At 47.8% G+C, this 27,304-nt stretch overlaps 11 protein-coding genes across 11 annotated transcripts; 6 read left to right on the top strand and 5 right to left on the bottom strand.

Annotated features, from left to right (window-relative positions):
- The first annotated feature begins 1,830 nt into the window (after positions 1–1,830).
- Positions 1,831–3,818, top strand: EV420DRAFT_920597 (uncharacterized protein). The gene is made up of 9 exons (XM_060483989.1): positions 1,831–2,203; positions 2,253–2,493; positions 2,548–2,630; positions 2,688–2,748; positions 2,798–2,917; positions 2,975–3,092; positions 3,148–3,226; positions 3,282–3,387; positions 3,445–3,818. The coding sequence occupies exons 1-9, from the start codon at positions 2,186–2,188 to the stop codon at positions 3,558–3,560; spliced, it is 942 nt and encodes a 313-aa protein (XP_060325512.1). The 5' UTR covers positions 1,831–2,185; the 3' UTR covers positions 3,561–3,818.
- Positions 3,819–4,075: 257 nt separating this feature from the next.
- EV420DRAFT_1484253 (uncharacterized protein) lies at positions 4,076–4,875 on the top strand (the record flags this gene model as incomplete). Its single annotated transcript, XM_060470052.1, has 3 exons — positions 4,076–4,238; positions 4,296–4,585; positions 4,633–4,875. 3 exons carry the CDS (start codon positions 4,076–4,078, stop codon positions 4,873–4,875), a joined length of 696 nt encoding a protein of 231 aa, XP_060325513.1.
- Positions 4,876–5,620: 745 nt separating this feature from the next.
- On the bottom strand, positions 5,621–6,656 carry EV420DRAFT_920627 (uncharacterized protein). Its single transcript, XM_060483990.1, has 4 exons — positions 6,375–6,656; positions 5,942–6,306; positions 5,733–5,877; positions 5,621–5,676 (listed from the first exon to the last, which is right to left on the bottom strand). Exons 1-4 carry the CDS (start codon positions 6,375–6,377, stop codon positions 5,650–5,652), a joined length of 540 nt encoding a protein of 179 aa, XP_060325514.1. The 5' UTR covers positions 6,378–6,656; the 3' UTR covers positions 5,621–5,649.
- A 1,002-nt stretch (positions 6,657–7,658) lies between these two features.
- EV420DRAFT_1648333 (palmitoyltransferase AKR1) lies at positions 7,659–10,119 on the top strand (the record flags this gene model as incomplete). Its single annotated transcript, XM_060478135.1, has 7 exons — positions 7,659–7,778; positions 7,828–8,538; positions 8,590–8,848; positions 8,898–9,031; positions 9,082–9,209; positions 9,263–9,375; positions 9,425–10,119. The coding sequence occupies 7 exons, from the start codon at positions 7,659–7,661 to the stop codon at positions 10,117–10,119; spliced, it is 2,160 nt and encodes a 719-aa protein (XP_060325515.1).
- Positions 10,120–10,271: 152 nt separating this feature from the next.
- EV420DRAFT_920792 (uncharacterized protein) lies at positions 10,272–12,448 on the bottom strand. The gene is made up of 3 exons (XM_060483993.1): positions 12,251–12,448; positions 12,099–12,188; positions 10,272–12,049 (listed from the first exon to the last, which is right to left on the bottom strand). Exon 3 carries the CDS (start codon positions 12,035–12,037, stop codon positions 10,424–10,426), a length of 1,614 nt encoding a protein of 537 aa, XP_060325516.1. The 5' UTR covers positions 12,038–12,049; positions 12,099–12,188; positions 12,251–12,448; the 3' UTR covers positions 10,272–10,423.
- Positions 12,449–15,732: 3,284 nt separating this feature from the next.
- On the bottom strand, positions 15,733–16,788 carry EV420DRAFT_920715 (uncharacterized protein). The gene is made up of 4 exons (XM_060483992.1): positions 16,713–16,788; positions 16,305–16,658; positions 16,001–16,253; positions 15,733–15,944 (listed from the first exon to the last, which is right to left on the bottom strand). The coding sequence occupies exons 2-4, from the start codon at positions 16,533–16,535 to the stop codon at positions 15,940–15,942; spliced, it is 489 nt and encodes a 162-aa protein (XP_060325517.1). The 5' UTR covers positions 16,536–16,658; positions 16,713–16,788; the 3' UTR covers positions 15,733–15,939.
- Positions 16,789–18,081: 1,293 nt separating this feature from the next.
- Positions 18,082–18,604, top strand: EV420DRAFT_1648336 (uncharacterized protein; the record flags this gene model as incomplete). Its single annotated transcript, XM_060478136.1, has 3 exons — positions 18,082–18,323; positions 18,380–18,527; positions 18,578–18,604. The coding sequence occupies 3 exons, from the start codon at positions 18,082–18,084 to the stop codon at positions 18,602–18,604; spliced, it is 417 nt and encodes a 138-aa protein (XP_060325518.1).
- Positions 18,605–19,234: 630 nt separating this feature from the next.
- On the bottom strand, positions 19,235–21,009 carry EV420DRAFT_1767988 (uncharacterized protein). The gene is made up of 9 exons (XM_060480948.1): positions 20,801–21,009; positions 20,513–20,750; positions 20,379–20,461; positions 20,264–20,324; positions 20,091–20,210; positions 19,919–20,036; positions 19,787–19,865; positions 19,627–19,732; positions 19,235–19,571 (listed from the first exon to the last, which is right to left on the bottom strand). The coding sequence occupies exons 1-9, from the start codon at positions 20,816–20,818 to the stop codon at positions 19,456–19,458; spliced, it is 939 nt and encodes a 312-aa protein (XP_060325519.1). The 5' UTR covers positions 20,819–21,009; the 3' UTR covers positions 19,235–19,455.
- Positions 21,010–21,998: 989 nt separating this feature from the next.
- On the top strand, positions 21,999–22,401 carry EV420DRAFT_920882 (uncharacterized protein). Its single transcript, XM_060483994.1, has one exon. The coding sequence runs from the start codon at positions 22,083–22,085 to the stop codon at positions 22,299–22,301; it is 219 nt and encodes a 72-aa protein (XP_060325520.1). The 5' UTR covers positions 21,999–22,082; the 3' UTR covers positions 22,302–22,401.
- Positions 22,402–22,916: 515 nt separating this feature from the next.
- EV420DRAFT_1648338 (uncharacterized protein) lies at positions 22,917–24,270 on the bottom strand (the record flags this gene model as incomplete). The annotated part of the gene is made up of 9 exons (XM_060478137.1): positions 22,917–23,032; positions 23,095–23,200; positions 23,253–23,331; positions 23,385–23,502; positions 23,556–23,675; positions 23,724–23,784; positions 23,836–23,918; positions 23,966–24,203; positions 24,253–24,270. The coding sequence occupies 9 exons, from the start codon at positions 24,268–24,270 to the stop codon at positions 22,917–22,919; spliced, it is 939 nt and encodes a 312-aa protein (XP_060325521.1).
- Positions 24,271–26,294: 2,024 nt separating this feature from the next.
- EV420DRAFT_1751541 (uncharacterized protein) lies at positions 26,295–26,935 on the top strand (the record flags this gene model as incomplete). The annotated part of the gene is made up of 3 exons (XM_060480372.1): positions 26,295–26,326; positions 26,426–26,561; positions 26,633–26,935. The coding sequence occupies 3 exons, from the start codon at positions 26,295–26,297 to the stop codon at positions 26,933–26,935; spliced, it is 471 nt and encodes a 156-aa protein (XP_060325522.1).
- Between the last annotated feature and the right edge of the window lie 369 nt (positions 26,936–27,304).

The following is a 27,304-nucleotide window of genomic DNA, read 5'->3' on the forward strand; positions in this document are numbered from 1 at the left end:
GCCGTTTCAACAGCCTTCCTTTCTCTCAAGCAAGAAGCACCTTGATGTTGGAAGGTCCTTATCCCAAGGATTGCTTTGTAGAATTATCTACCCACGACTATAAAGCCTGTGGATGAGCTGCTGGAACATGATGGCAGCAGTTACTACTGGTCCGGGCTCGAGAATAGCTCGGAATATCTTCGTCTAACTCGTCTTCTATCTACGTTATAGGCAGTGCAGGTACACCCAAGCAGAAAATATGGGCATCACCATATCTAGGCGAAATCTCCGAGGCCTTGAGTCACCATTTATTCGCGAATAAAGTTCTAATTGGGAATCGGGACCTTCTCTTTCTCTTTAGACAAATCCTCATGGGAACGCTCCCCCCGTACGAATCCTAAGAGTGATTTCACATCATAGAGAAGTACTCATAGATCCCTCAATTGTGATACATAGTAACTACTAAGTACCCCTCCCGTCGGGGGTATGTCATCGATAAACAACAAGTGTGCACAATGGACAATATCTCGCCTCGAAATTTGTGCGTCGCACTGCCACCTTTTCCACTGAAATCCTGACCTCTGCCGAGAAATGGCCGCAATCTATCCGTCACCGTCGTTTCTTCACCAGACCCTTCTCATGGCCTAGTCCTACTTCCCACCAAACTCCATCAATCCCAGTCCTTCTCCGGTCTCTCTTTCCCAGACCTGCCTTACTCGGCCAAGATCACCAACACAGTGTGATCAATTGATGCGGGGGCGATGTGCCGGGCCGGGGTGTGCTTGGATCACCACTCCATTTTGTTACACCTGGGTCCCAACCAGGCGGCAGCCTTGCGGCACGCGACTCCGTTTCCCTGTCTTATTCGAAAGATCACTGGAAGGGCCTCGAACCGATGCCCAGAATGGCAAGGAGAGATAAGATTTGTCGTGTGATTTTAGAGGGGGTAATGTGCGTGACTTGATCATGTTTTAGAAAGGGAGGCTGCGTTTCACGTGATTCGGATATCGGAAGTGGTAGAACCCGGAAAGTGTCTAGAGTGTTACTTTCTGGGGGGTGGGGGGCTCGAACTCGCTGTACGCATGAACAAGTATACGTAATCTACAGCTTTATTGCTGCATGATACAAGCCACTTCCAATAATTATGAGCTTACAACAAAGTGTTGGTTCGGTGTCCTTGTGATAGTTTTCAAGAGGGCCGATTAATGCCGTTCTGTTTGGTCCGAGTAGACTCAAATCGATTTTTTCATTGAAACTTTATCAATTACTCTTCGAAGTCCGCGCGAGGAAAAGGGAACGAGTTAGGTGCTGGGCGCCGAGATTAATGGTAGTTGTAAGGAACATATGATGGCCGGGGAAACTGAGGGTTGCGACTGTGGCGTGAGAATCGGCTTCAGATGCCGCATATCAAGCCGATACCTTTCCTTTTACTCCGTCCAGGTTCCTTGGCAGTCGGACGAAAGTACCCTGCGTTAGTCCAAGCTTCAAGGATTCATCTTTAAACTGTTTGTTAATCAGAAACGTGACACAAAATTACAGAAACGAAAGTCTGCGTCTCGTACGACTCGGAAGCATCCTGACCAGGTTGCGGCGAGATGGTCAATCATTGATGGTTCTTGATCTCTCTGTAACAGTATCAACCGACGAGGGAACGTCCAGACTGAACTGGCACCGTAAGTAATACCCGGCTTTCGTTTCAACAGCCCTTCAAATTCATCTTTTTCCCTCAGGCAAAAGGCACTTTGCCGTCCTATCTCAAGATTACCTGACGCCTATTCTGCGCCCATGCCTGAAGTCTACCTACACTTTCACTGAGTTGCTAGAATAGGATGGCAGCCAGTCACTATGTTCCTGAGACTAGTTTCGGACTTATCTTCATCTACCGACGCATCTTCCATCTACGCTACCGACGGTGCAATACGCCTTAGTGATACGGCTGGACGATCTGTCGATCAGAAACACGTCCCGAGATCTTGACGTCCAGGTGGTCGACGTGAGCGAGCGCGCTGCTTCGAAACATCTCTTGAATGTTTTTCCGTGTAATCTCGGCCACCGCTGATATCCTGAAACTTAGCTTCTGGAATATAAAGTTGAATGCAATGCATTGCAGAGAATTATCAGCTACATTCTCTTTCACGAGTTTCACTACCCCAGGTCTCTTTCTATCCCTCTTTTCGTTCTACGATCCTTCACATCCATCTGCACGATGTTCTGCGCTGCTGCTGTGAGTGACCTCCTGTCATTTATCTCCAACAATGTTAATATCTGTCCAGTTTTTCACTCTTTTGACTGCCCTTTCCGGCGTCACTGCTCTGCCTTTCAGCGATCTTGTCCGGTCCCTTCCTAGAGATATCACCCATATCGCTGTCGATGAGGCAAAAGGTCATTACCTTGCCTTCAAGCGCGATGGTTCTCTCTACGGGGGGTACCCGGTTGACGATGCCTCGTCCAGCAGTGTCGAGCGTCGCGCCGCCAGCCAATGCGCGCAACTTTCCGTTGATGAAGCCCAAACCCGTAAGTGGTCCCTTTGCATTTGTATTTCTTGACGCTAATCGAGTACCCTATCAGTTTCTGGATGGGATGCCATCGTTCAATACGCCAATGATAACTGGGGCAGTGGCTCCCGCAACATTGTTACGAACCCTTCCGACGTAAGACCAAATTTCTATTCATGAGATCAATGATTTAACCTTCTGACTCTTCTTTAGTATGTCGACAGCCCTGCACAAGTCTGTATCACGGACGATGTTGTCCAGCTCAGCTTCTCTGGTTGGTTTTCAGCTATACTGTTTTTGACACTGTCCTGAACCTAAGATAGGCGATCCGGTCTGCCAGACACATACCGCCTCTTCTCAGGGCACTCTCGTTGGCACAGAAGGCGAAGTCGACATTGAAGTCGACCAAGGCTTCAATACTGATACTTCTTACACCATGAGCAGTGCGTTTTCCCATTTCTCTCCTCCTTGACTGTTCACTTATTGATACGGTTACTAAGCTGCTTCGACGATTGGTGTTTCCGATACGCTTACCGTTAAAATCGGTGTTCCAGAGGTAGCCGAAGTGACAGAAGCGTTGACTATCTCTGCTTCGGTTACCGATACCACGTCGAGCACGTAGGTCATTTTTCGCGTTTCCACCTGTCGATGACCTGACTCGGTCGGCGTATAGTTTCGACGTATCTTACAACGACGTGAGCAAGGTGACCATAAAGATGACTGCACCTGAAGGCAAGACTTGCAATGCTCAGGTTCGTCTCGTTTCACCTTGTGTTGACAAGTAACTCCATGACCATTCCTTCACAGACCAGCACCAAGACATGTAATATCCAGGCCACTGGTAACATCCGCTACCTCGCGACCGGCTGGATTTGGTTCAACTACAACGACAAGACACAGGGTCACTACAAATGTTCGTAATACCACTTTCAACCCATGGTGGCGTGGTCTAACTCGTGTTTTGTTCTAGGGGCCGTTAGCATTGAATCTGTCTTGACGAACCAGGATGACCGCTCCAGCTTTGCCACCTTCAAGGGCTCTATGGTTGCGAATACCTACACCAGCTATGCTGGAAACTGTCAATAAATGTAAAGTCACAATTGGTGATTGTGCAGGTCTGGCATAAAACTGCAGCCTTTGAGCTACGTGTAATGTGCGCTGATACAAACACGTTCCTTCTTTCTATTTGGTTATCAATCAGGCCGTCAATTAATCTTATTTACCCTTCTGCTTGCAATAATTTATATATTAAATACATCCACTGTCCTTCTGAATATTCGTGTTAGATTATCCACTCAATTTGTATAGTAAGGCGCCTTAGATGGGTGGATTATAATGATTCAGCAGCTAGAGTATCCTCGCCATAAATCTCAGCTGTCTTATCATGATGTGATGGTGTCCAACTTCCAGAGAATACCGGAGTCGCATCTTCCGGCGCTTCCAAGATATCACCTAATAAATAGTATCAGTCTCCACAGCCCTTAATGATGGATGCCCCAAATAGAACCGGCGACAGGTAATGATGGTCGCATGATATCCGCGAGTCCCCGAGCGTTGTTTCTTTCTTCCTCTCTTCCTCACCAGTTGCTTAAGTTACACTCATGGCTCTGACTGATATCGAACGCGCCCAAAAGACTAGCATAGCTGGATTCGCTAGGGCTGGGATAAAGCTGTCAACGATTGAGAAGTTTGATGATGAGTGCGCGAAGGGGAGGGAGTGGTATGATGTGATTGGAGTGTATGTCACAAGGAGCTTCAGCGAAAGTGAGTATCACTGAAACCTCGCACGAAAAGGAGGGACTAACCTTGCGTATCACATAGTGGGTGATGATGAGCTAGCCTCCCTCTGCTTGCAGAAGTTCTCGTCTACGAGTAATCCGTATCATCCATATTTCTTCATTGTGCTCGACGAAAGAACGGAAGAAGATGGAAGCGTATCATTGCACCAGCAGGGTGAAAATGGCAGCGACAGAGTGTCTATCCGGGTCAGCCCTGCCACTATCCCATCGCTCGTTGTGTTACTGGATGAGGGAATGAAAGACATTCCCTCCATCATTACCAACGACTATCCTGAAGACGAGGGCGAGGCTGGAGTTTGGGTGTTTGACGCAGTGCGTTACCTTTCATTTATTTGCGAACTATACTGAGGAGATGCCAGCCCCTCGATTTCTCTGACATTCAGATCAAGGCCAGGATGGCTTCCAGCGAATTCAAACGACAGTCTCCTGGCCCTGACGACGACATAGAATCCTTGAAGAAGTCTGGAATACGGTTGTCGGAAGACTATGAAGCGGTGAACGTAGAGTTGAAATGGTTCGGAGAGGCACCGGAAACCCTGCTGGTACAAGGCTTCATTTCCGGGCAACAGAACCGTATCTTTGTGACTGGGGCCAGCGAATAAACGTAAGTGGTCTAGTATCTCGAAAGTCGAAGGTGTTCCCTATCGCTGATTGACGTACTTAGGACCGGCGGAGAACCATGAACGTGAAATAGAAAAAGATGTCCGGAAAAGGCCGTCGAGGCCCGACGCAGTTTTCATGACGTACTTATCAGTACTTTTGCATTACGATGTTATCTGCTTCGGTCACGCACGGAGACTGAGATCCTGTATGACAAACTAACAAACATTACGCATTGAATTAGAGTCTGATTCTAGTGACATCTTGGCCCAACCGTTCACTCTAATCAGCAGCAAGTCTGTGCTAACATAAGTGAGATAAGTCCATAATATCCTTTCATCCGGGATCGATACGTCCTACAAGCTGTAGGGCAAGATGCATCGGCCAGAGCTGAGCACAGAGAGTAGTGCTCATCCATGACCGATGTTATTTGCCCTACAGGTAGAACCTAGTTTTGCGAGACCAATGCGAAGGGAAAATCACCGAGCGGTGACGGTATTCAGTATAAAACAAACCTGCCGACTTGCTTAGTCAACGGATGGTGGTAGACATTGAGAAAAAGAAGACTCACGAGCAAGCAAGGAGAAATCAAACGATGCAAAACCAAGAAATGGAAGGAATATTGTTCACTACCGCATGACGCGCTCTCTACGGTCACGAGGCAACGACCAGTACCCCTCCCCTTTGTGAACTGTAGGATATGGCTGATACAGAAGTAGCCTCGATTATCAGCGCCATCAAAACCGCAAACAAAGCAACGACGCACTGTGGAAAGTCTAAATGTCACGTCGCCGCTTCAGCGTCTAAGATATCGACATCAAGATGAAAGACCTGAATAAGAATAACGAACTTCACGTACCATGGTTTGCCCTCTGAAACACCTCACTTTGTACAGACACCAATAAAGTGCAAAACTCCTTCCTCGGAACAAGGCTTTCGTATCCTTGTAAAGGTCATCGCAGGACTCCAGGGCTTTCGCGTGCTCGGCCACAGCTCTTTCTAATCTGAGAGGAAAGAGTGCGAGCATCAGCAAAATAAGAGCGATAAATCATAAATGGCGGCACCTACATCTGGTAGCGCTTTTTGTGAGCCTTCTTGATCCTCTTGAGGAGGTGTCCTTTCTCGAGTTCGCTGTCAAATTCATCCCGCGCCATATCAAGTTCTGCGATGAGGAGGCAGAGGACCCGGGATGGCAGACCCCGGCAGAGAAGAAAGCTGATCATGGTGATAACGAAGACTGCGTATTGGATCAACAAGCTCTGAGACATAATGATCAAGGAGAAGCACTGAAAGAAGAGCGATCCTGAGACCGACATTTGCGTTCGACGAGAGTTTGTGCTTGCCGCAAGGGATGGGACTAGCAATGGTCTTTTAGAAACGCTCTGGGTATCAAAAAGTAGAGCTTTATACGGTGCGGAGGTACCCTGATGTATCTTTTGAGGTAAAATCATGGCACGATGAGTTAGATTCAGCCACATAACAGCAATTTCAAAACACCGACCATTTGGCTGCAATGCGTGATACAGGAAATTTCATCAAGACCTCAGGCCTCATACTTTGAGTGCTTCGTCATTCATGGTATCCTAGGAGTTTCATGAGGAGACGTTACGCAAGGAGGAAAAGTTGGAAGAACAATGGTAGTCACTGCTTCCACATACTGTGGATGAACAGAAGAAGCTTGATACTAACGTAGGTACGGCATGACGGTACTTTTAACCTCGATATCCACCTGGATTTTCCATGGCGACGAGCTCTGGGCTTGAAGCGAAAGCTAATGTCATCGATTCCTGACATTTCTCGGAGGTAATGTTGAACAGAGATAGGATGGCCGTGTTGCGAAGTTTCGGTTGGTGGGGCGTCAAAAAGGAGGAATGATAAGTCCGAAAATCTTCAAAGTAGCATCGAATTTTTATATGCGTAATAGGTGCGCACAGCTGTCTGGTACACCTAGGTCTGGCAATACGCGGGCACGAAAAGTGGTGGTTTGATGCTGGAGACATGTTTAAGCCAAGGATCCAGTTAGATGTGAGGAATGAGCACGGACCACAAAATCGGCGGTCCTCGAGTTTAAAAAACGCCACAGTTCATGTGCACGTTATGGTAAAAATCGTCACGAAATGTCCTCGACTCTCAAGCATTTATCTTGGCATCATTTTGTAACATCATGCATCGGAGTAATGATTTCTAGCGAAGAGACGAGGTTCTATTATCGCCGCGCTGAGACTCCGGCCAGCGGCTTGATATATGGAGGCGGATGCAAAAAAAAGGGATTGTCATTCACCTAGTAGCATACACCTCTGGATTAAATATACCTTCGGACGCTTAAATGGCAACGACGCCTCAGTCGCAGATGATGTGGGAGAAAAAGCTACTGACCTGTCAGAAGTAATATAAAAACGCGAGAACATTATTTCCATGAATAGGCTCCTTGGGATACCCTAGAATCAAACACCCTGTAAAACGGACGATGAGATCAGTTGAGGCTCGGTTTCTGAAATGACGACGCGCGGCTTTTGCCTCGGTTTTTTCCCATTCTTTTAGACATCATTTTTCTTGGTTGCCAGAGGGTCCTACAAACGCGAGTCCTGGTTGGATATAGTGGGACACTGAGAATCGATCGGTGGTACTTACTTTCGGGATGCTACAACGAGTTACGAGACGAACTTCAATTTTTTGGGGGTTTGTCATCGTGCTGACGTCATCAGGCAACCAATGACGAAACAGGATGTGGCTATGCCACTACTCCTTCTCCTCCACCACTACCACCACCGCCCTTACCTTGTCGATGGACGACATAGTGAGCAGGAAGGCTGAGCCATCTGCTTCTCTAGTGAATCAGGAATCTGTCGCTGCAACGAATATCTCCTTCTCACCATCTGCAGAAGCGTCACCAATAAATGCAGAGGTGCAACACAGCATTTTCTTCAAAGACTTATGTCTAACGTGTAATACAGGCCAATATCTTCGTAGCAGCCCAGAGAGGGGATGTCCAGCTTATCAAAGAGCTCATCGAGTCGGGAAAGGCGGCAGCAACGGACCGTGACGACCAGAACATAACCCCGCTTCACTGGGCGGCAATAAACGCTCAAGTACCAGCTTGTCGGTATCTCCTCGAGCAAGGCGCAGAGGTCGATGCGCTAGGAGGAGACCTTGTTGCTACGCCTTTGCAGTGGGCGGCCCGTAATGGTTACCTCTACGTGATACAACTGCTCATCTTCCACAACGCCGACCCTACCATCACCGACTCGCAAGGTTACAATTCTCTACACCTCGTCACACACTCATCGTCTGTCATGCCACTTCTGTATCTGCTCCATCAGCCCATCAACGTGGACTCGCGTGATTCGCAAGGTCACACCTCCCTCATGTGGGCTGCATATCAGGGTGACGCATTGTCAGTCGATCTGTTGTTAAGGCACGGTGCCAATCCGAATACCAAAGACGACGCTGGATTAACGCCACTGCACTGGGCGGTGGTTAGGGCGAACCGGGTCATCATACGGCGGCTGGTCGAAAAGGGTGCGGACCTGACTGCTAAAGATGGGGAGGGTCGGACGCCGAGAGAGATGGCAGTGGAATTGAAGAGCCTTGGAGCATGGAAACGGGCCCTCGAAGAGGGGGGTATGAACGAGTATGGAATCAAGAAACCCAAACCTTTGAGTGAAGTGAGTATCGTGATTTTCGTCGAATATCTTGGGCTTACAGTCGAGTTGCAGCGGAATACCAAAATTGCAATATTCATCATACCAACAATCTTCTTCTACATGATCTTCATGACCGTCACGATATTACCGTGGTATACTGGCCTCCTCCTGGCCATGGCCGAGTTCTTTGGGATGCATCATATCGTCACTCGTGTCCTCCTGAACAACAACACGTATACAGACAGTGTGCAACAGACGCCCTACTTTGCCGGGATCATCTTCGGATCGATGGTCTGGGTGTTGTTTAGTTGGTTCACGAGGCTTGTACAACGTATGCGCCTCGTTCGTTTCGTTCAACCGAAGCTGATGTTTTGTCGCAGAAACGCAATCACACGCTTTCGCACACTTGACATTTGCTATCTCATTTGGTCTATGCGCGTATAATTTCTTCCGTTCTATCATGCTGGATCCAGGAACGTGTCCTAAGCCAGTCAATGACGGCGAGCTCAAAACGGTGAGTCTCCTTCCATGAGTATCGTCACGTGTTCCTCATTTTGTGTGCAGATTATCGAGGACCTTGCTTCTGAGGGTAGACTGAATGGTCAGACGTTCTGTATACAGTGCATGGCTCGTAAACCACTGCGATCGAAGCATTGTCGGATATGTGACCGGTGTATCGCCCGCAGCGACCAGTACTTTTTTCCCTTTCTGCCGCGTGATCGTGCTCTGACTATTCCTTGTCTAGTCATTGTCCATGGGTTTGGAACTGCGTGGGTTTCAATAACCATCGCCAGTTTGTGATATTTGTGTTGATGCTTGTCACTGGCATCATCTCTTTCGATTATCTCGCCTATCAATGTAAGGATCTAATGACTCTTTTGCACTATTGAATCTAATTACGTTTCAGTCTTCTCAACGATACCACTCTCTATGGACCCGGCGGACATCTCGCCCTCGTGCCCTCTAACCGCAGATCTATGTCGTATAACATCGTACGACACCTTCCTCGTCGCCGTCACGGCCTGGGCAACTCTTCAGCTTTCATGGACCATCGTCCTCCTCGCCTCCCAGATCTGGCAGATCGTCCGGCAGATGACTACTCTCGAAGTGTCCAACCTGGGAAGGTTTGGCTTCATGGGAGGACGTGGTGGTGCAAGCATGAATGGACAGATGGGACACCGTCACAGCCATCGAGGCTTGAGCACAGAGGATACTGCGCTTGTGTCACCACAGCCGGAGCATCAACATCGTGCCGGCGGATTTTTGATGAACCTTTTGGGCTTTGACAGGTTTACGAAAGGCAAAGCGGTTGACGGGCTCGCTCGTGCGGGTAAAGCAAGCAATCCGTTCGATTTGGGAATGTGGGGCAATTGCAAAGATTTTTGGACAGCTGGGAAAGAATTAGGAGTGGAGTATGACAAGCTGTATGATGTGCCCATAGAAGGATTCCGGGAGGCAAAGAGGAGGCGAGAGAGGGAGGACGAACTGGATGAACCCGGGGCGAAGAGGACTGCGAGGAAGGGGCTGTTCATGGGGTTAGGGTTGGGTATGGGGAGAGCAGGAAGTAGTAGAGGTGCGTATGAACCTGTTAGTCAGGTATAGACCTTTGTATTAGTCTTAATATCTACAGAAATTTGTACGCTACCATTTAACTCTTCGGATTTTATGCTCAAATTTGTATCGATATCAGCGTTATTCGTCCCGACAAATATATTCATTCAATGTTTGGCTGGACTTTTTGGTCCAAAATGTACACCGGTAGTTGTCTCGGTGCTGTTTTCCAGTAGTTAGGTGGGTAGTGATTGTCAGCATTATTGAAATATATCACAGGGCGTTGAAGATCTTCCGTCAAAAAAAATAGCGTGGGTATATATATTCATTCTTTACGATCGTAGGAAAAGCTATGTTACATGGTAAGAATCGTGACTTCCAGTCCGTCATGAAATAGTTCTTGTAATTTATTCGTAGCTGCAGCTGAGAGGGGAAGGGGATTAGGACTACGTATCTCGGCTCTTACGTATTTCAGCTTGGGCGCGTCATACGTCCTACACCGCGTCGACATCATGTCAACGAATACATCATTTATAAACCGGACGCCCTGAGAATCCGTGGTGTCAAATACCTCGATAGTAAATTCGGTTAGAACCGGTAGCAACGCATGACGGGCTGAGAGAGCCTGTGGCTGAGGCGAAGGCTCAATCATTTCCGAGATGACGCGCTGCATGGTGTTATCGTACTCGTCCCGCCAAAAAATGAAGAACATCTCCAGTTCTTCGAGCCGTGGCATCTGCCGAAGTAGATGAATGAAGTCCGGAGTATTAGTGATCGATACTTGTGTGAGTATGAGGGATGTGAGGGAACATTGGGAGACGGAGATGAGAACCTGCAGTGATGCGACAACGTCATCCGGACATGGCAGCATGCAGTTCTCATCGGTACCCAACCAGAGCGTCTTGAGGGCTGGTAGGCGCAGGCTCCGGAGCAAGGCGCCTTCCGATGCCTGCAGCGTATGGATGGATGCATTCTCGATGCGTGGCGTGACAGGAAGTGTCGAACGCGGATCAAATCGATTTCGGTGATATACGTGGAAAGATTGTAGAGCGGGAGAGTGTCGTACTGTCTCTAACATACGGGCGTTTAGCGCGTTATCTCCGAGCTCGCGGTCATCACGGAATTGTCGCAGTTTTGGTGAGGAGAGGGGGATGATGGTGTCGATGTGGTCGTCTTGGAATCCTTCAATGGAGATTGATTCGAGCCGGGGGGTAATCTCGAAGGCATCGATACGTAGAGGCGGCGTCTGGTCACCGATGTAAGTCAAATTTACTTGGGACAGCCGTGAGAGACGGCCACGAATGGTCGAGAGCGCTCCGAAGCGTTCGGAAGATAAGGAGAGCTGCGCAGTCTTCCAACGGTTGGACTCGAGGGTTATTAGGGAGAATAAGACTGTTGCTACGGCTTTTCGTTTCGACTTCTGTTTACCGCCATCTCTGAATTGGATAAAGAGGTCACGTAGACCAGAACGGTGTAGGGCGGTTTGGAGAAGGGAGAATGAGTCCTTGCGCCGGAAGGAGGATGGGGTGATGGTGATGTCAGACCAGAGCTCGGGACAGTGGACCGTCGCGACGGTTCGCCAAGTGCTACAAACGTGACTGAGGATCCAGGGATCGCTCGTGGTGTCGGTGACCCGGAGAGGATTGGCATGTAGGAAGATCTCCATGAGTATTTCGGCAGGAAGTCGGCGGATAGGGGATAGTACTGATTTCAGGTCGTTGGTGAGCCATTGTAAGGCTCTCCGTTTTTCGTGGAGCTTGAGCATGATGCGGCGTATCTCGAATTCGAGTTCTTCTTGAGCAGCGTGAACGGTTTGTTGCAAGTTCATGAGGTGGGGAATTTCGGAAGATGGGGGTGGATCGTTAGTGTTGCAGAGCGCGTATAAAGAGTCCGGTATTAATATGTCGTGAGTGCAGGGAGCAGGGTCGTAATGACTGCCGCAGGTGTTGCACGTATAACAGTCGAACATCTACGGAAAGCACTTAAGTTCTTCTGTGAACGTCTGATGGTAATAATCATGAGAAGCTCACCTTAAGAGATAAATTAGTAGGGCATCAACATCCACATCTGCAGATATTTTTCGCGTTGTCCCGGTACCTGATAAGTCAGATAAGACGCGTCTGCATGAGGTACCAGTTAGTATGAATGGTATCGAATGAAGGAGTAAGGGGGAGATGCGAACATTAAAATTCCGGCGCGAGTTGAAATCCACTGTTCAAAGCGGGAAGGCTGTAACAGCACAGAGAGGGAGGAAAGGTGTAAAGATTCATCAATGACGAGATCAGGAATAAAAATATGAAGGTCGCGCCAGGGTCGCGAATCGCCGATTGATCGGGAACACACGTGGGAAGTTGACACCAGGTACTCCGAGTCCGCCACTCAATCTGGACCACACGAACGCTTGAATTAGTACGCACGGCAGCGCCAGTAACGCCACATTGTGGCAGCTTCCTTTTCCGATATAATACAACCTGAACCAATGGACTGGCGGGATATCCACTGGGGCCTTCCAAACTCGCTGTCATTCATACTTTGAGGCCGTGCCATGATACCCCAAACTGTATACGTTCCGCCACGGAATTTCCCCCTTCCACCAGGTCTCTATGTGTCTGTCTTTCTTGGCTTGGCTGAGAATCCGCTGGACCACGTTTCTGTGTAGTGTTCGACGAAGTGTTCATCTTCACCGATAGCCAAACTGTGCGCTTTTTTCGGCGACGCCGCCGCCATGGTAGATGCCGCACTCTGACTGAGGGTAGCATGACCCTATCTTCTCTTTGAAATGAAGGATAGCAAGTGCCTTCGTCATCGTGAACATCCGTAGATCCTTTCTCCATTGAATATTGAAGGACCCACCCTCCCTGGCCTCGTGCTACTTATCTGCCATATCCTCCGAAATTTATCCTGGCATTCAGGCTGCGCGTGCGCGATTTGAGCGCGTATATATCTCGTATCATCAAGCCCAGGGTTTTTTTCGTGGCTCGACGCGCTCCTCTTGACCGAATCGGGCCGCGAAAGAACACCGAGCTTTAACAGCAAAAAATTCAGCATGGCAATATACGTATATCTGTTCTTACCGAAACCTCTTTCTGGCTATCTGAAGGACAAGACACGACAAGCTCTACCGGCTGAGGCGCCGATGTCGTTATTCGCTGTATCCCGAGGCCCGATAACAAAGTTGACCACTTCTCTTCCAGGCATCATATTTCATCTAGCTGACGCAGTTCCTTGAGATCCGGATCGGCATGACAGACTTATGAAACGAAATGAAATTTCGGGACTCTCCAGGATATGATACCTTCTTCTGATATCTATCCACCAAGGGCGGGGTACCGAGCTTTCCTTGTTGTGGAAATCCCGCCCCTAGCGGGGTAGGTCAGATAGACCACCTGTATCAGGTTCTCGTTAGCTGAATGGCTCCATTTATCCTAGTGTGAGAACCTTTTGTCACAGTATCACCTGGTATCCGTAAAGATTCACCTCTGAGATAATATTACCAGGGGAAGTGGCGTTCCATGTCTTGAAGGCACTGTCATTTCGGTCTTCGGTTCACGGTACCGGTCCGGGTTAATACAGCGACCCTGTACTATTCAATGCCGCAGATTTCCGTATCATCAATATTTACAGGAACGATCGCTCGCTGGATATTTTGCTAGTTGGAGGTTTGCCGATCCTTATGGTCTAACCGGTAACCCTTCAAGTGTTTTGTCAAGACCACTGTTACGCCACTGGGTTGTCAGGCTATGGAGGAGAACCCTATTTCCACGAACTGTCTGGGTGTCGGACCGGATATCCTTCGAAACATGTGAATGCCTCCTCGAACCCAGAAATTCGACTCGTCCGGTCTCGGGTATTCTCCTTGTGAGTGTGGCACAAACATGGATACGCAGTCGGACTGTTCTCGTAGAAGCTAGAAAACGTTATGCAGGGACCTCAGGGTAGCCTCTTCCCTAGTACACAGCTTGGTGCACTCTTTCTCTCCAGCACAGACTGAAGAATTGAAGCCCGCCTTCCCAAGTCTCGCACTCTTTCATCCGGAACCGGGAGGCATCATTCTTGATCAGGAACTCGAAGAACCATGGGCCAGGGTTAATAGCCCGCGGGCCGTTTTCCCAACACACGCGATAGCCTGTTGTGGCGTCACTTCCATGTTGGCAAGGCATAGGGCTAATGCACCGGTATTTATCAGGCGCCCACGTTGATATCAGCTGAGGGCTGCGCCAACTTGATGTGGCTGGAGTATACATGAAATGATATCATGTTCGATTCAATTTTCCTTGATTGAATGTCGTACAACCATGTGGAGGTTCATCTTGCAGAGAGACGTCGTGTTGAAGTCCATTCCATTGCCCCGAACCCTTGATGGCGGCAGTATAATATTGTCTGGCTGTTGACGATTGAGCATGAGGAGAGGCGTTATTCCGCTGTACATACGGCTAAGCCCCCAAGAAAAAGCGCCACCACGATGGCTTCTTTGCCTGAGCTCATTCGTGTTTTCAGTGTTACTGCCAACAAAACAAAGCAAACGTACTCACTATGCCATCAGCTTCCCAGACCGCCGGCAACACGACGTGCTGACCCTAGAAGTCGAACTCGGTATCCGTGAGATACGGGTAAACGCCGGAGCACTCATCTCTTCACGGAGGCAGAAGAATGGCACACTTCCATCTATTTTGGAGTTCCACCAATGGGAACCATACCTGGCGTTCGCTCGCACTATCTCCGACAGCACAAGCTTTAAGCTTTAGAGGCCAAAACATACAATGCCACCGCTTCTCAAGAGGTGGTGGCGTTGCCCCAGTAATAATAGGTCCGTCAAGTCATTAGCATATGGTCGATTGTTTCTTCGTTCTTCAAAGGGTGGAATGGCTTCGAAGAATCCCGTGAAGCCTGTCGAGTCCTTGTATGCATCTGTTATGAATCGGATATGAACTCGAACAAGAATAATCGATTGCCCGTATCATAACTCACTGAGTCTTCGGCCAACATACTCTCGAGGTATAATACTGTTTTATATACGCTAGGAGTCACCTCCTCACTGGAGCATATAGAGAAACATCCCGAAACTGGACAAGAAACCAGCGAAAGGACTAGCGAGGCACTCTGGAGCGAGACTCGGGTTATCGACGGGTCTGTAACGAACGTCGGACATTCACAGCTGTGTGAATAACGCCATGCCGGTGTTGGTTTCAACAAACCCATGATGCGCCACTATATCAGGCTTTCGACACATGAGCGGAAAGTCAAGCCATAATAGGTATAAAAGGTTGTGGGGCTGAAACGTACTGCGCGGACAAAATGCTCGACCTCAGTCGAGATCTCTGTGCCCTGACATTCGAAGACCGCAGGGTAGTATACGTTCGTTGCAACTTTGCTTTTCTGTAAAATCCTTCCGTTCTTGGACATCGATATAACGGAACCGGTCGTATCGCCAGACTAGGACGTAAATATTTAGACGCTTTCAAGACATGAATCAGGCGCGGCACTAACCTTGTGATGAACGAACCCGGCCTCGGCGTTAGGATAAGAGTCAAGGTATGACAATTGATCCAACCCTCGCTCGGCAAATATACCAGATCCCCGATTTTCTTCACATCTACTGACCTATGACCTATGACGCTGTGAAGATTCTCAGTGACGCGTTTTACGTTCCCCCAAACGCGAGGACCGGCAATGTTATCGAAAAAGGCAAAGTGGCAAAGAAAGCAGTTTGGTGTGAAAGAGTCAATAGTATTTACCCCCTCAAGACGACTTGCGGAGCGTGACGAAAAGAGGAAGGATGGTATACATACACACACATGTCATTGAATCGTCAATCACATAACAAAACAAACGTCGCGAATACATATATCAACGTTGGTTTGAGTCATCACTTCAAACTAAACATTGTTCAATCAGCTGATGGCAAACAGGGTAGAGGGAGACGGGCACGTACAAAAACCGATAAATTTTCCGAATATCATGGCAGCCATGATCATCACCACATAGGTCATAGCTTTCAATACCGCATCCCAGGTCCCCGTGTTTGGCGGGGGGGGTGATTGTATTTGCACGGAGTGGATCAGTGGTTGCACCTCTGTCCAGTCTCGCTTCGGGACGTGCATGTCCTGTCCTTCGTAGCCTATGAGCGACCGTGTGACGAGAGTGCCGACCGTATCAAGCTGTTGGTTTGCGTAGGCTTGAAAAGACTGCCATGCACGTTAAAAGTTAGACGATGGCCAGAAGAGACATTGACGTACAGAGTATGACCTTTTTACAAAGGCAGTCTTGGGTATGGCGATACGCTGGTCGCCTCGCTCTGCGATGACGACTTTGTTGTCTACGTTGGTGGGTTCTGACATCTTCGAGGGTTCAATGATGGTGATAGCAACAGAGGGTATCAGTCCGTCTTTTATGAGTTCAGTAACGAAAGAATCAAAGATTGCCACTGGCTTCTTTGTTACAATGAAAATTAGTTTGAGGAGCGACATAAAGGAAACCAGTGCTCACTACTGCGATATCCTCGGTCGATGCCCTGAAAAGTACAAAGGCATTTTTCACTCATTGCCATGAGTATTATTCCTGCCCTGTTCCGTAACTGCGAAGACAAAGACCTTCATTGTACTGTCAGCATTTGCGGAATGACCAGCTCATGCAAGGAACCTCACCTTTGTCTAGGCCAGCCTCTATTACACGTCGATGAAGGGTTCGGGCCATCAAATATCCTTTTCCAGCAGTACAGTCTTCCTTAAAGCCATGCTCCCAACGAAAACGAGTAATGTCGGTCATAAGAGTCCGTTATCCCTTACTCACGCACGATACATGAAGAGAACATTCGCCCGCCAGGATTTTCAGCACGCCAGTGAGAAAAGTGGCGCTAATATCAGGGATGGCCAGTATCATACTATGCTGCCTGCAAGAAAGGTCGCTGGCTTGACTCAGCATCACGAACCTTCCATGGGGCAAATTTGGGCACTGATTGCGATGCAGAAGTCTATACAGGCATCGAAGAGTACGATGACGAGTTGCCAAAGCGTCGAAGTATTGACAGAGACGACGGTACGCGATGGAAGGTGGTAAATGCAGGGGCGGCTTGATTCCCACGCTTCATCAAAATGGAGGTCCGGTCCGCATCTCCCGGACCCAGGTCGAAGTTATTTTTTTCCTCCTCATTTTCATCCATTTAAATAATCGCTTCGGCACAAACCGAGTCAATGCTTTAGGGAAATGATTTTCAGAGATCCTTTTGGCATTCTGCTATAATTTAATCCGCTTTGAAAACGACATGTCTCTGCAAAATGCCTCTTGGGCCCGCCGGGCCAGAGCTGGAAATGTGGCCTTCATCACGGGCGAAACATTGATTGACTCTGCACTTAAATATCACTCAACTTCTATCTGTTCGGCATCTCAATTTTATTCTTGATCCCTGCTCTGTCGCTCCTGCCAACAACACTCTGCTTGGGGTCGATAATGGCTCTAACAATTCCTTTCTAGACAAGTTGCTTTGAGAATCCCGAGTGACAACAAGTCTTAGTTGGTTTTATGCATGATCTCTTCTTACTTGTCTGTCGAACGGATATTCCTCTGTTAAATGAGGAGCTAATGCCGTCATCAAGCTTCCTCTCGTGATGAACGATAATAAGGCGTATCTCGTACGTGTCTGCTTTGATCTGGTTCTTCTCCCTTTAATCCACATCACCTCAGCCCATACCAGAAATCTCGGCTTCAGCCTTGTCCTCAGCCTTTGAAATGCGAAATTCTTCCTTCTTCATTCCCTTTGCGAGCTGCCATCATACAAAAACTCAAACGGTCGTATAATAGCGATCCTTTACTCATGGTATGATAACCCAGAAACCAATAAACACGTTTGCGTATATTCATGCTGTTATGTCGCTCAAGCTAATCTCCTCATGGCAGGGTATTTACATAAATCGATATCTTCCCGATATATATATGTAACTTCGAGTCCCTACAGCCCTCTAGGAGACCTTTTCCCTTCTCCCCACCTCCCAGAAGCCCAAAGCGAAGTCTCCCTCCATGCAGCAACATTTCACGCTGGTTCCGTTTTTGCTAGTTCATCTCATCTTAGCCGTCTTCCAATACGATGATTCTCCGATCCAGTATGCACTGCTCATTCTTAGGGAGCTCATATCGTGGACCCTCCCATCAGCCGTAATTGATATCCTTGATCGCGAGGTTGAAGGAGCTCACGGGGATCTAATCGAGGCTGGCCGACTTGGGAGAGATATCTCCAGAGCACTGTGGGACAGATTCTACAGGTAAGTGCTATGAACACTCGCTTTCTTGGCTCGACATCTGAGTCATAACTCTCTAGACTGGAGGACTCGTTCCATGCTTTGCATGAAGAGACCAGGCTGTCGAGCAGGTACCCATGGACCGACGCTTGGGCAATGGTCCGTGGAAAAAGTATGGCCATCTACAGGTCTTTGTGGGAAGTTAGGGACTTCAGGCGCCAGGTCGTGGTATGTCCGATTATTTCCTTGTCTTTTATGCTCCATGAACCACTCTGCAGACGTACAATCGCCGGCACAGATTCTAGGCAAATTATGTTGTACCTCCTAAGGCGCATACTAACAGAATCATTTACAGCGCCGTTCCTCATTCCTTCTTGGTAGGGGTCTTTCTCATGGATCTCGCGGTGCTAGAGCTTATCGCGCGACTATGGTCAATATCCCTCTCATTTGCTTCTTGGTTTACTTTCCTTGTCTTCCTTCTCTTTAGGTGCGGCTCCGTTTATATATTACACATCTACAGCTTTTTGACTATCTTTCCACAGCTATAACGCATTATTTATGTCGTCCGGGTAATCAGTTCCGCGGCCGAGGAGGAACTGCTATCTCCGAACTCACTGTGCACTACCATCATCCTCCTACCTACGATGTCCAAATAATGAGGGTCAAAATCAAGTCCGTTACCCAGCTCTCGGGCAGGATTTCGTCCCGCATTATTTGGCGTCATAGTCCTATATGTATATAAAAGATTTGACAACATACGACATCGTTATTATCAGGATAATAGTGAATTCAGAGCGTGAAGATGTTTGGTCAACACGAAGTGTTATAATAATACCAAACGATACGTGTTGATCGCACAATGGTTATTACTATTGCAGAAACTGGTTTCGATCCCCGGCCAACACTTCTTCGTTGAACCATGATGAAATTTTTACCGCATGACCAGAGAGCCAGCAAAGAAGCGGTGAATATCTGGTGACTGGTCAGGTGAAGTTTGGAAGTGATACAAATGCATAGGTGAATTTCCGGAAGCAGTGAATATGCTTTCAATGTATAATGATATACATGGAAGGATAGATAACATCTACCATCGGACAATGGACAACCATATAAGAATCGAAACATCCGATCTGTGGAAGCGGTCGTGACGCTGCATCTACTCGCAGTTTCCAGCATAGCTGGTCTGCGTATTCGCAACCATAGAACCCTTGAAGGTAGCAAAACTAGAACGGTCATCCTGGTTCGTGAGGACGGATTCGATGTTGACTGCCCCTAGAATAAGAACCCGAATTAGACCACGCAACTAGGCACCTGCATGACTACTAACACTTGTAGTGATCCTTCGTCTTGTCGTCGTAATTGAACCAAACCCAGCCGGTCGCGAGATAGCGAATGTTGCCAGTGGCCTGGATGTTACAGGTCTTGGTGCTGGTCTAAGAAGATATGGTCATGATGTATCCCATCAATACAAGCTAGAGGATACAGACCTCGGCTTTGCAGGTCTTGCCTTTGGGTGCAGTCATTTTTATCATGACTTTGCTCACGTCATTGTAGGACACATCAAAGCTATAGAACAAGTAAGACCGGTCACTGAGGATCGGAAACACAAAAAGACTTACGTGCTAGATGTGGTATCCGTAACCTCAGTAGAGATGGTCAGGGCCTCAGTGACCTCGGCTACCTCTGGAACGCCGACTTTGACGGTCAGCGTATCAGAAACACCAATAGTTGAAGCAGCTGGGTAATCATATCGATAAGGGAACAGTTATAGAGAAAGACAGAAAGACGTACTGCTGATGGTGTATGAAGTATCGGTATTGAAGCCTTGGTCAACTTCGATGTCGACTTCTCCTTCGGTGCCGACGAGGCTACCCTCAGAAGAAGTCGTGTGTGTCTGGCAGACTGGGTCGCCTGTCTTGAGGTTAGAACGGACGGAATTAATAATAACATAAATGAAAGCTAACCGGAGAAGCTGAGCTGAACAACATCGTCTGTAATACAGACTTGTGCAGGGCGGTCAACATACTAACAGGGTAGATGGTCATGTCATCAGCTCTACGAAGGAAAAGTTGGTCTTACATCGTCGGGGTTTGTAACAATTTTGCGAGAGCCAGCACCCCAGTTATCGTTGGCGTATTGAACAATAGCGTCCCATCCAGAAACTACAAGGTTAAATGATTAGCATCAAGTAGGTAGGAAAAGGGACCGCTTACGGGTTTGGGCTTCATCAACGGAAAGTTTCGCGCATTGGCTGGCAGCGCGGCGCTCGACGTTGCTGGACTCGGCATCGGCCGGATACCTTCCGTAGAGAGAACCATCGCGCTTGTAGGCAAGGTAGTGACCTCTTGTCTCGTCAACGGCGATGTGTGTGATATCTCTAGGAAGGGTCCGGACAAGCTCGCTGAAAGGCAAAGCAGTGACGCCAGAAAGGGCAGTCAAAAGAGTGAAAAACTGGACAGATATTAACATAGTCTGCCATGAAAGACAACATAGGTGCTCACAGTCATAGGAGTGAACATCGTGCAGGTAGATGCAGGAGGATAGAACGAAAAGACGGGCAAGGTCTCTCAGTAAAAGGAGCGAAAGTCAAAAAAGAGAATGTAGCTGTAGCGCTGACAATGCTCTAACGCCCATTCCCTCCTGGTTTTATACTCCAGAAGCTACGTTTCAAATTTTCAGCAGTGGAGCAGGTAACATTTACTCACGGCATATGGACTTCGAACTCACAGTGCGTTTCTGATCGACCGGATCAACAAGGAGATTGCACTGCCTGTAGTGTGGATAAAGGATACCTTTGAGACCGATCGACCAACAAAGACTCGAGCACGAACTATAGCAACAGCTGCCATGATGATGATATTCCGGAAACTCATGAAAAGTCCAGCCATCCGCAAGTATCAGTCATTGGGGGGGAAAGTCATAAAGTACTCTTAAAAAAAGAACTTCCAACGATAAAATGCCTTTCGCCTGAGGTAAGGGATGAATTTGAGTGATGATACAGAAAATTTGGCATTACTGACAGTGCCAGCTCAGTCTGGACACCTCTCGTCAATGCAACAAGACTTGGCACTGTTACGAAGAGATCAGAGCCATCAATGATTGCCTGTCATCGAAATCAGTCAGTGCTGATTCATCCTGTGGCGCATGGTTTCACGTACCATCCTAATCAAAGAAAGCAGTTCGCAATGAGTCCTTGAAGCTTGGGGTTGAGCTTGAAACCTGCAATTCGTTGCTCGCCAACGGTGGATGGAACAGTCGAGAAGAAGATCCGGTACTAGCCGGTGTCGGCAACTCAAAGCCGATTTCACATGCCACAAACGCGTCAAGGGCTCAGTTCCAGTCCTGACTCGTTGTTTGCTGTTCCTTTTGACTACGAGCTGCTACCGTGCCACACAAGTCTCTATGTGTGAACAGCTCAAAAAATTCCGAAATGCCAAGTATGTGTCACAGCCTCGTCGTGTTTTCTTCAGCTGTTTGTCCCCACGGGCATTGCCAAACAACGCGATCGTTTTGCTCCATTCTAAACAACACTATTTTCGTTTAATTATCTTCCAAGTTGATCAGTGGGTAATCTTGCTCCCACCTTACCCACGTTCCTCCTCAGTCTTCAGGTAATTCTTTGCTTGTAACACCTGGTCTGGCAGCAATTGCAAGCAAAGTGCAAGAAATGATCGATTCCTGTCACTACTTATTACGGATTTCAAGTTATAGGCGAGATAGTCAGGTATTCTGAATGCAGAATCACGGACACGACCCTTCTTCGACATCCTTGGAACAACTGGAATGTCCTCCTCTTTTTCAGCTTTCTTCGTTTCATTTTTTCGTCAATGTAGCCCTTGTTTGCAGCTTTCTTCATTACCTCTAGCTGGTGCCAACGTGATCATGACGTCTTCTGTTAATGCTAAGCTGAAATTTCTAAAGAAAGTAGGAGCTACCTACATTTTTAATGACGACACCACATCCGACTGGAATAAAGAAGTGTTGAGGGGAAAGGGGGGTTGATCGTGTTTTGGAGGTATGCCTTTCTCGCTCAAATTCGTGTTGCTGATATTATTATATCCCTCAGGTCGGTGCACTGAGAATCTTTGAGAAATCGATAGCAGCCGTTCGTTCCGCAGGGTTATCCATATCATAGCGGCAGTGCAGAAAATGCAACCACGGTGAGTCTCGTTGGGCTTTGTATCGTGAAGTCCATCGTCCTTCATGGAATTAGGTCGGCTCTGTTGCATAATGAGTTTGTGCCTACATTCGTCTCTTTCCATTCGACCTATGCTTACATTTAGGTTTGAGTCGGTGAATAGGCTATTGTGTGCTTTGCCGGACTCTGCACGTCCGGTCATCGACAAGGCGTCCTCATTTGAAGAGGAGGCGGATGCATATGCATATTTAGAGAACCAAAGGCGTGCTGAGACATTGCGGATCTGGGCATGGACAAGGCAAGGAAATATTCTAACCGTATATGCGAATATCCAGAAAAAAAGTTGTGTGTATATTGCTAATGGTACAATATTGCGCGTAGAAGAATAAATAACGTCCATCAACGCCCGATAGATAACCAAATAGAAGTCGGCTGTATTGTCGACTTTACTATACTTGACCTCCGCAGCCACCTTAAATTTACTGGCAGGTGCCAGCGTAGCTAGTCTCGGTGTTCGCAACCATAGAGCCCTTGAACGTAGCAAAACTAGAGCGGTCATCCAGATTTGTGATGACGGATTCGATGTTAATGGCCCCTGAAAAAACGATCAAAGTTAGACCACAAAACCAGGCACTTGAACGCGCTAACACTACTGACATTTATAGTGGCCCTGAGTCTTGTCATCGTAGTTGAACCAAATCCAGCCGGTCGCGAGATAGCGGATATTTCCTGTCACTTGGATATTACAGGTCTTGGTGCTTGTCTGATATGAAGCGGTCAGTGAATTGGGGGTACTAGATCGAAAGGAAAATCACCATAGCAGTACAAGTCTTGCCCTCAGGAGCGGTAATCTTTAACGTGACCTTGCTCACGTCGTTGTAAGACACGTCGAAGCTGAAGGCTTGTCTTAGCATATGTGCTGTAGCCTCAAATAATGTGCAACGTACGTGCTCGAAGTGGTATCAGTAATCTCGGTAGAGATGGTCAGGGCCTCGGTGACCTCGGCTACCTCTGGAACGCCAATTTTGACTGTCAATGTGTTGGAAACACCAATCGTCGATGCCGCTGAATATGAGATCAGTAAAGACACAGTCGGGGAGAGAGACCCGAAAACATACAAGTGACGGTGTAAGAAGTATCAGTGTTGAAGCCCTGGTCGACTTCGATATCAACTTCACCCTCCGTGCCAACGAGGGTACCCTCAGAAGAAGTAGTGTGCGTCTGACAGACCGGGTCACCTGTCTCCAAGTCAAAAAAGATCATAAGTGCTATAACTGTAAACGAACCGGAGAAACTGAGCTCGACAACGTCGTCTGTGATACAAACTTGTGCAGGGCGATCAACATACTAAACAAGAGGATCAGATCATTGATTTCATGAACAGAGAATCAATCTTACATCTTCAGGGTTCGTAACGACGTTGCGGGAGCCATCGCCCCAGTTATCGTTGGCGTATTGCTCAATAGCATCCCACCCAGAAACTGAGCATTTCTTAGCATTGGATAACTGAAGCAAGAAAAAAACCTACTAGTTTTGGCTTCGTCGATGGATAGTTGTCCGCATTGGCTGGCGGCACGACGATCAACATTGTTGGACTCGGCGTCTGCGGGATACCTCCCGTAGAGAGAACCGTCGCGCTTGAAAGCGAGGTAGTGACCTTCTGCCTCGTCAACAGCGATGTGGGTGATATCCCTAGGAAGGGACTGGACGACCTCGCTGAAAGGCAAAGCAGCAGCGCCAGAGAGGGCAGCCAAAAAAGCGATAAACTGGGAGGGTGTTAACAGAGTAGGATGCAAAGAATAGGTTGGTGCTCACAGCAGCAGTGCCGAACATCGTTTAGGAAGATGGAAAGGATAGTAAACAGAAAAGTAGGAAATTTCGCTAAATCGAAGAGAGCGAGGCTCGACAAGAGACAGTGAGCGAGGAGTGATAATTCGTTTCTGCGGAATTTGACGTGCTTTTATACAAGAAGCCGCGTTCCATAATATTATCGGTGGTTACATGGTGATAGCAAATTGCTCGCTAGACATTTCGGAGCGGCGCGCACACCCATACAGAGCATATGGAGCTTGGATTGTCGGGATATGTTTCCGATCGTCATTATGATCAAGGTTGATCACTGGGCAGGTATATTACACAGCCTGTTGCATAGATAAGAGATGTTTTGTGCGAAAATCATGCGTGGACGTAGTCTCGAACGCCAAGCACGGTAACGGCTACTGCAATTGCAACACTATAATATTCCGGCGAGAGTGTCCTATACTATGAGAAATTTCAGTCCCCAAGAGGTTTCTGTCCTGGCCACATAGTAGAGGGCCCAGCATCATTGAAAAGAGTAAGAAGTGGTGCTTCGCTTGAGGTAGAGACGAATCTAAGTAATGAAACAGGCACCTGAGTAAACCTTGGCAATCCCTGGGGTGACAATTCAGTCTCGGTTTCTTCAAACTCGAATTCTTCATTTTGAATCAGATTGTAACAAAGCTTGGAAGCTTGGCATTGATACCGCACAAGATGCGTCGAATCAATCATTGACTGTCTCGCCGAAACAGGTCAGATGCTGACCTAGAATCAGTATGACGCAAAATACTATATGGAATACAGCGTACTCTGTGAGGTAGAAATCGTTCGCAGTCAATCGATGAAGACTGTAGGGCTCGAAAATGCCAGCGTTATGCGCACATGGTCTTCAAGATGGCCGGTCCCGGCAAGTTAGGCCGACTTCTCACGCCACAGACGCGTTAAGGCTCAGGGCCATGTGCATGCCATCGTCACCGTAGATGAAGTGGCCCTATCTAGTTTTATGCTCGCACTCCATTTTCACCAATTCTAACTCCCCGGAGCCGATGGACTATCTTTGGAGACACCACATTCAAACAAGTAACGAAGGACGCGGAGTATGGCAATGCTGGTCTTCAGTGGTCCCAGCGTTGAGGTAAAACTTCATTCAGATGATTATGGGCTGCCTTCGTATCTGCTCTACATTGCAGGATAAAACGTCGAAGACTTGGAGCTGATCTGGCCGCTGCATAGCTCGGCCAAGTACTGATGCAAAAAGTTGCAAATAAATGAACTGATAACAATAGTAAGCAATTTAAGTCTCGATTTTCAGCATTATACCAATGACATAGCCCAGATAAGGAGCACCTTGCTCCATGACCGTTATATTTTTGGCCTTTATTGCCGGGATGGCAACCTGCGGATTCGCGTTCAGAAGAGATCATATTCAATTTGCTCAGAAGGTTGACATTAGTGGGGGGATCGAGTACTTTGTCGATCCATCTTCACTCCCTACGCATTGCATCCGCACTCCTTCATGCAAGTACTAACTTTTTGATCAAGCCCAGGTACCGTTTCGGAAGCGGCTGACTTAACCTTGTTATATCTGGCCCTCGCTACGGTCGCTTGTCTTGCGATTACCATGTTCGTTCAGTGATTAAGTTCATTCTATTCTTTACAATGCCTAGCTCCATTGACTGTAAATATTGAAGGTCATTCAAGAAAATTCAACCCGACTACATCCATTCCAGAAATGGCGCCGTCCGGTATCGGACAATGCCCGCGCTCACCAAGGGCCCGAAGGCACTCCTCGTCCTTTCCCTCTACTCCCGATGCCTAGATTCTCTATTGAAAGGGAAGTACCATGAAATGACTGTTACCCTTCAGCCTCCGCTGATTCAATTTTCATAGCACTCAGTGATATAGATATACTATCTGACTGATTTTTATACACTCCGCGCGCCCAAGTTCGGGGGAGGATATTCCCATGACGTAGCGTGCTGTTGGGCTGGTATCCTCATCGCTTACGGTTCAGTTATAAAGATCTTTCATAATCTTGGAAAGTCTTCCATCACCTGCAAATGTCTTTCAATGACCTTTTGAGCCTATCACAGTCAGACAGCTCTCTTTATCTCATCGAGTCGTCCTGATTCCTTTGTTACGGCTTTGTTCTGATTTTGCTACTGCTGCTCACTTACTGTCCTCGATATAGGAATACTACATCCAGCGTGCAAAGACCTCCGGAACAGCTTCTCATCAGCGAGGGCACAGTCATAGCACCCAAAGCTTCTGGGTACTCTGGAGCACCAAAGATCTGGAGTGATGAGCAGATCGCTGCCTGGAAAGAGGTACTCTATTGCTTCGAATTAACTCATTTTATTAACACATACATTATGCAGGTCGTCGACGGCACGCTCAGGGAAGCTATATATACATGCAAATTGCTGCTGTGGGGCGGGAGGCTTCTCCCGATGCCCTCAGATCTCGCGATCCTGCGATCCCTCATGTTGGAGCATCAGCTCTACCCCCTACACCTGATGCGCCCGTTCCTCGAGCGATGACGAAAGAGGAGATTATGGAATATATAGGCTTCTTTGGCATTGCCACGGCGAATGCAGTACACAAGGCTAGGTTTGACGGTATCGAGATTCATGGGGCAAATGGGGTCCTTGTTGACGAGTATGGCGGAAGTATGGAGAACCGAATGATGTTTCCATTATAGGTGTTAGGGCGCATCGTCAAGGAGGTGGGAGCGGACAGGGTAGGACTCAGGCTGAGCCCGTGGAATCGCGCTGAAGATAAGTTATATTTTCTTTCACGAAAGGCTGCTGATATTTATTTTGTAGGAATGGGAATGGAGGATCTCGTACCGACGTGTTCATAACTGGTGAGGAGGGTGAAGGAGTTATCTTGATCATCCATATGTCAATGTTACCGAGGCTCGCGTCGATGGTATCACAGACCGGACCAAGGGAGAGATCAAGAAGGTCGAGACTAATAATTTTATTCGGGAGATATGAGCTCCTAGACCTCTCATTTCTGCTGGTGAATATACGAGAGAGACAGGATTGCGGATTGCTGATGAGAAGGC

This window comes from Desarmillaria tabescens (assembly GCF_030435595.1).
Source record: "Desarmillaria tabescens strain CCBAS 213 chromosome Unknown EV420scaffold_49, whole genome shotgun sequence".
Lineage (NCBI taxonomy): Eukaryota > Fungi > Basidiomycota > Agaricomycetes > Agaricales > Physalacriaceae > Desarmillaria > Desarmillaria tabescens.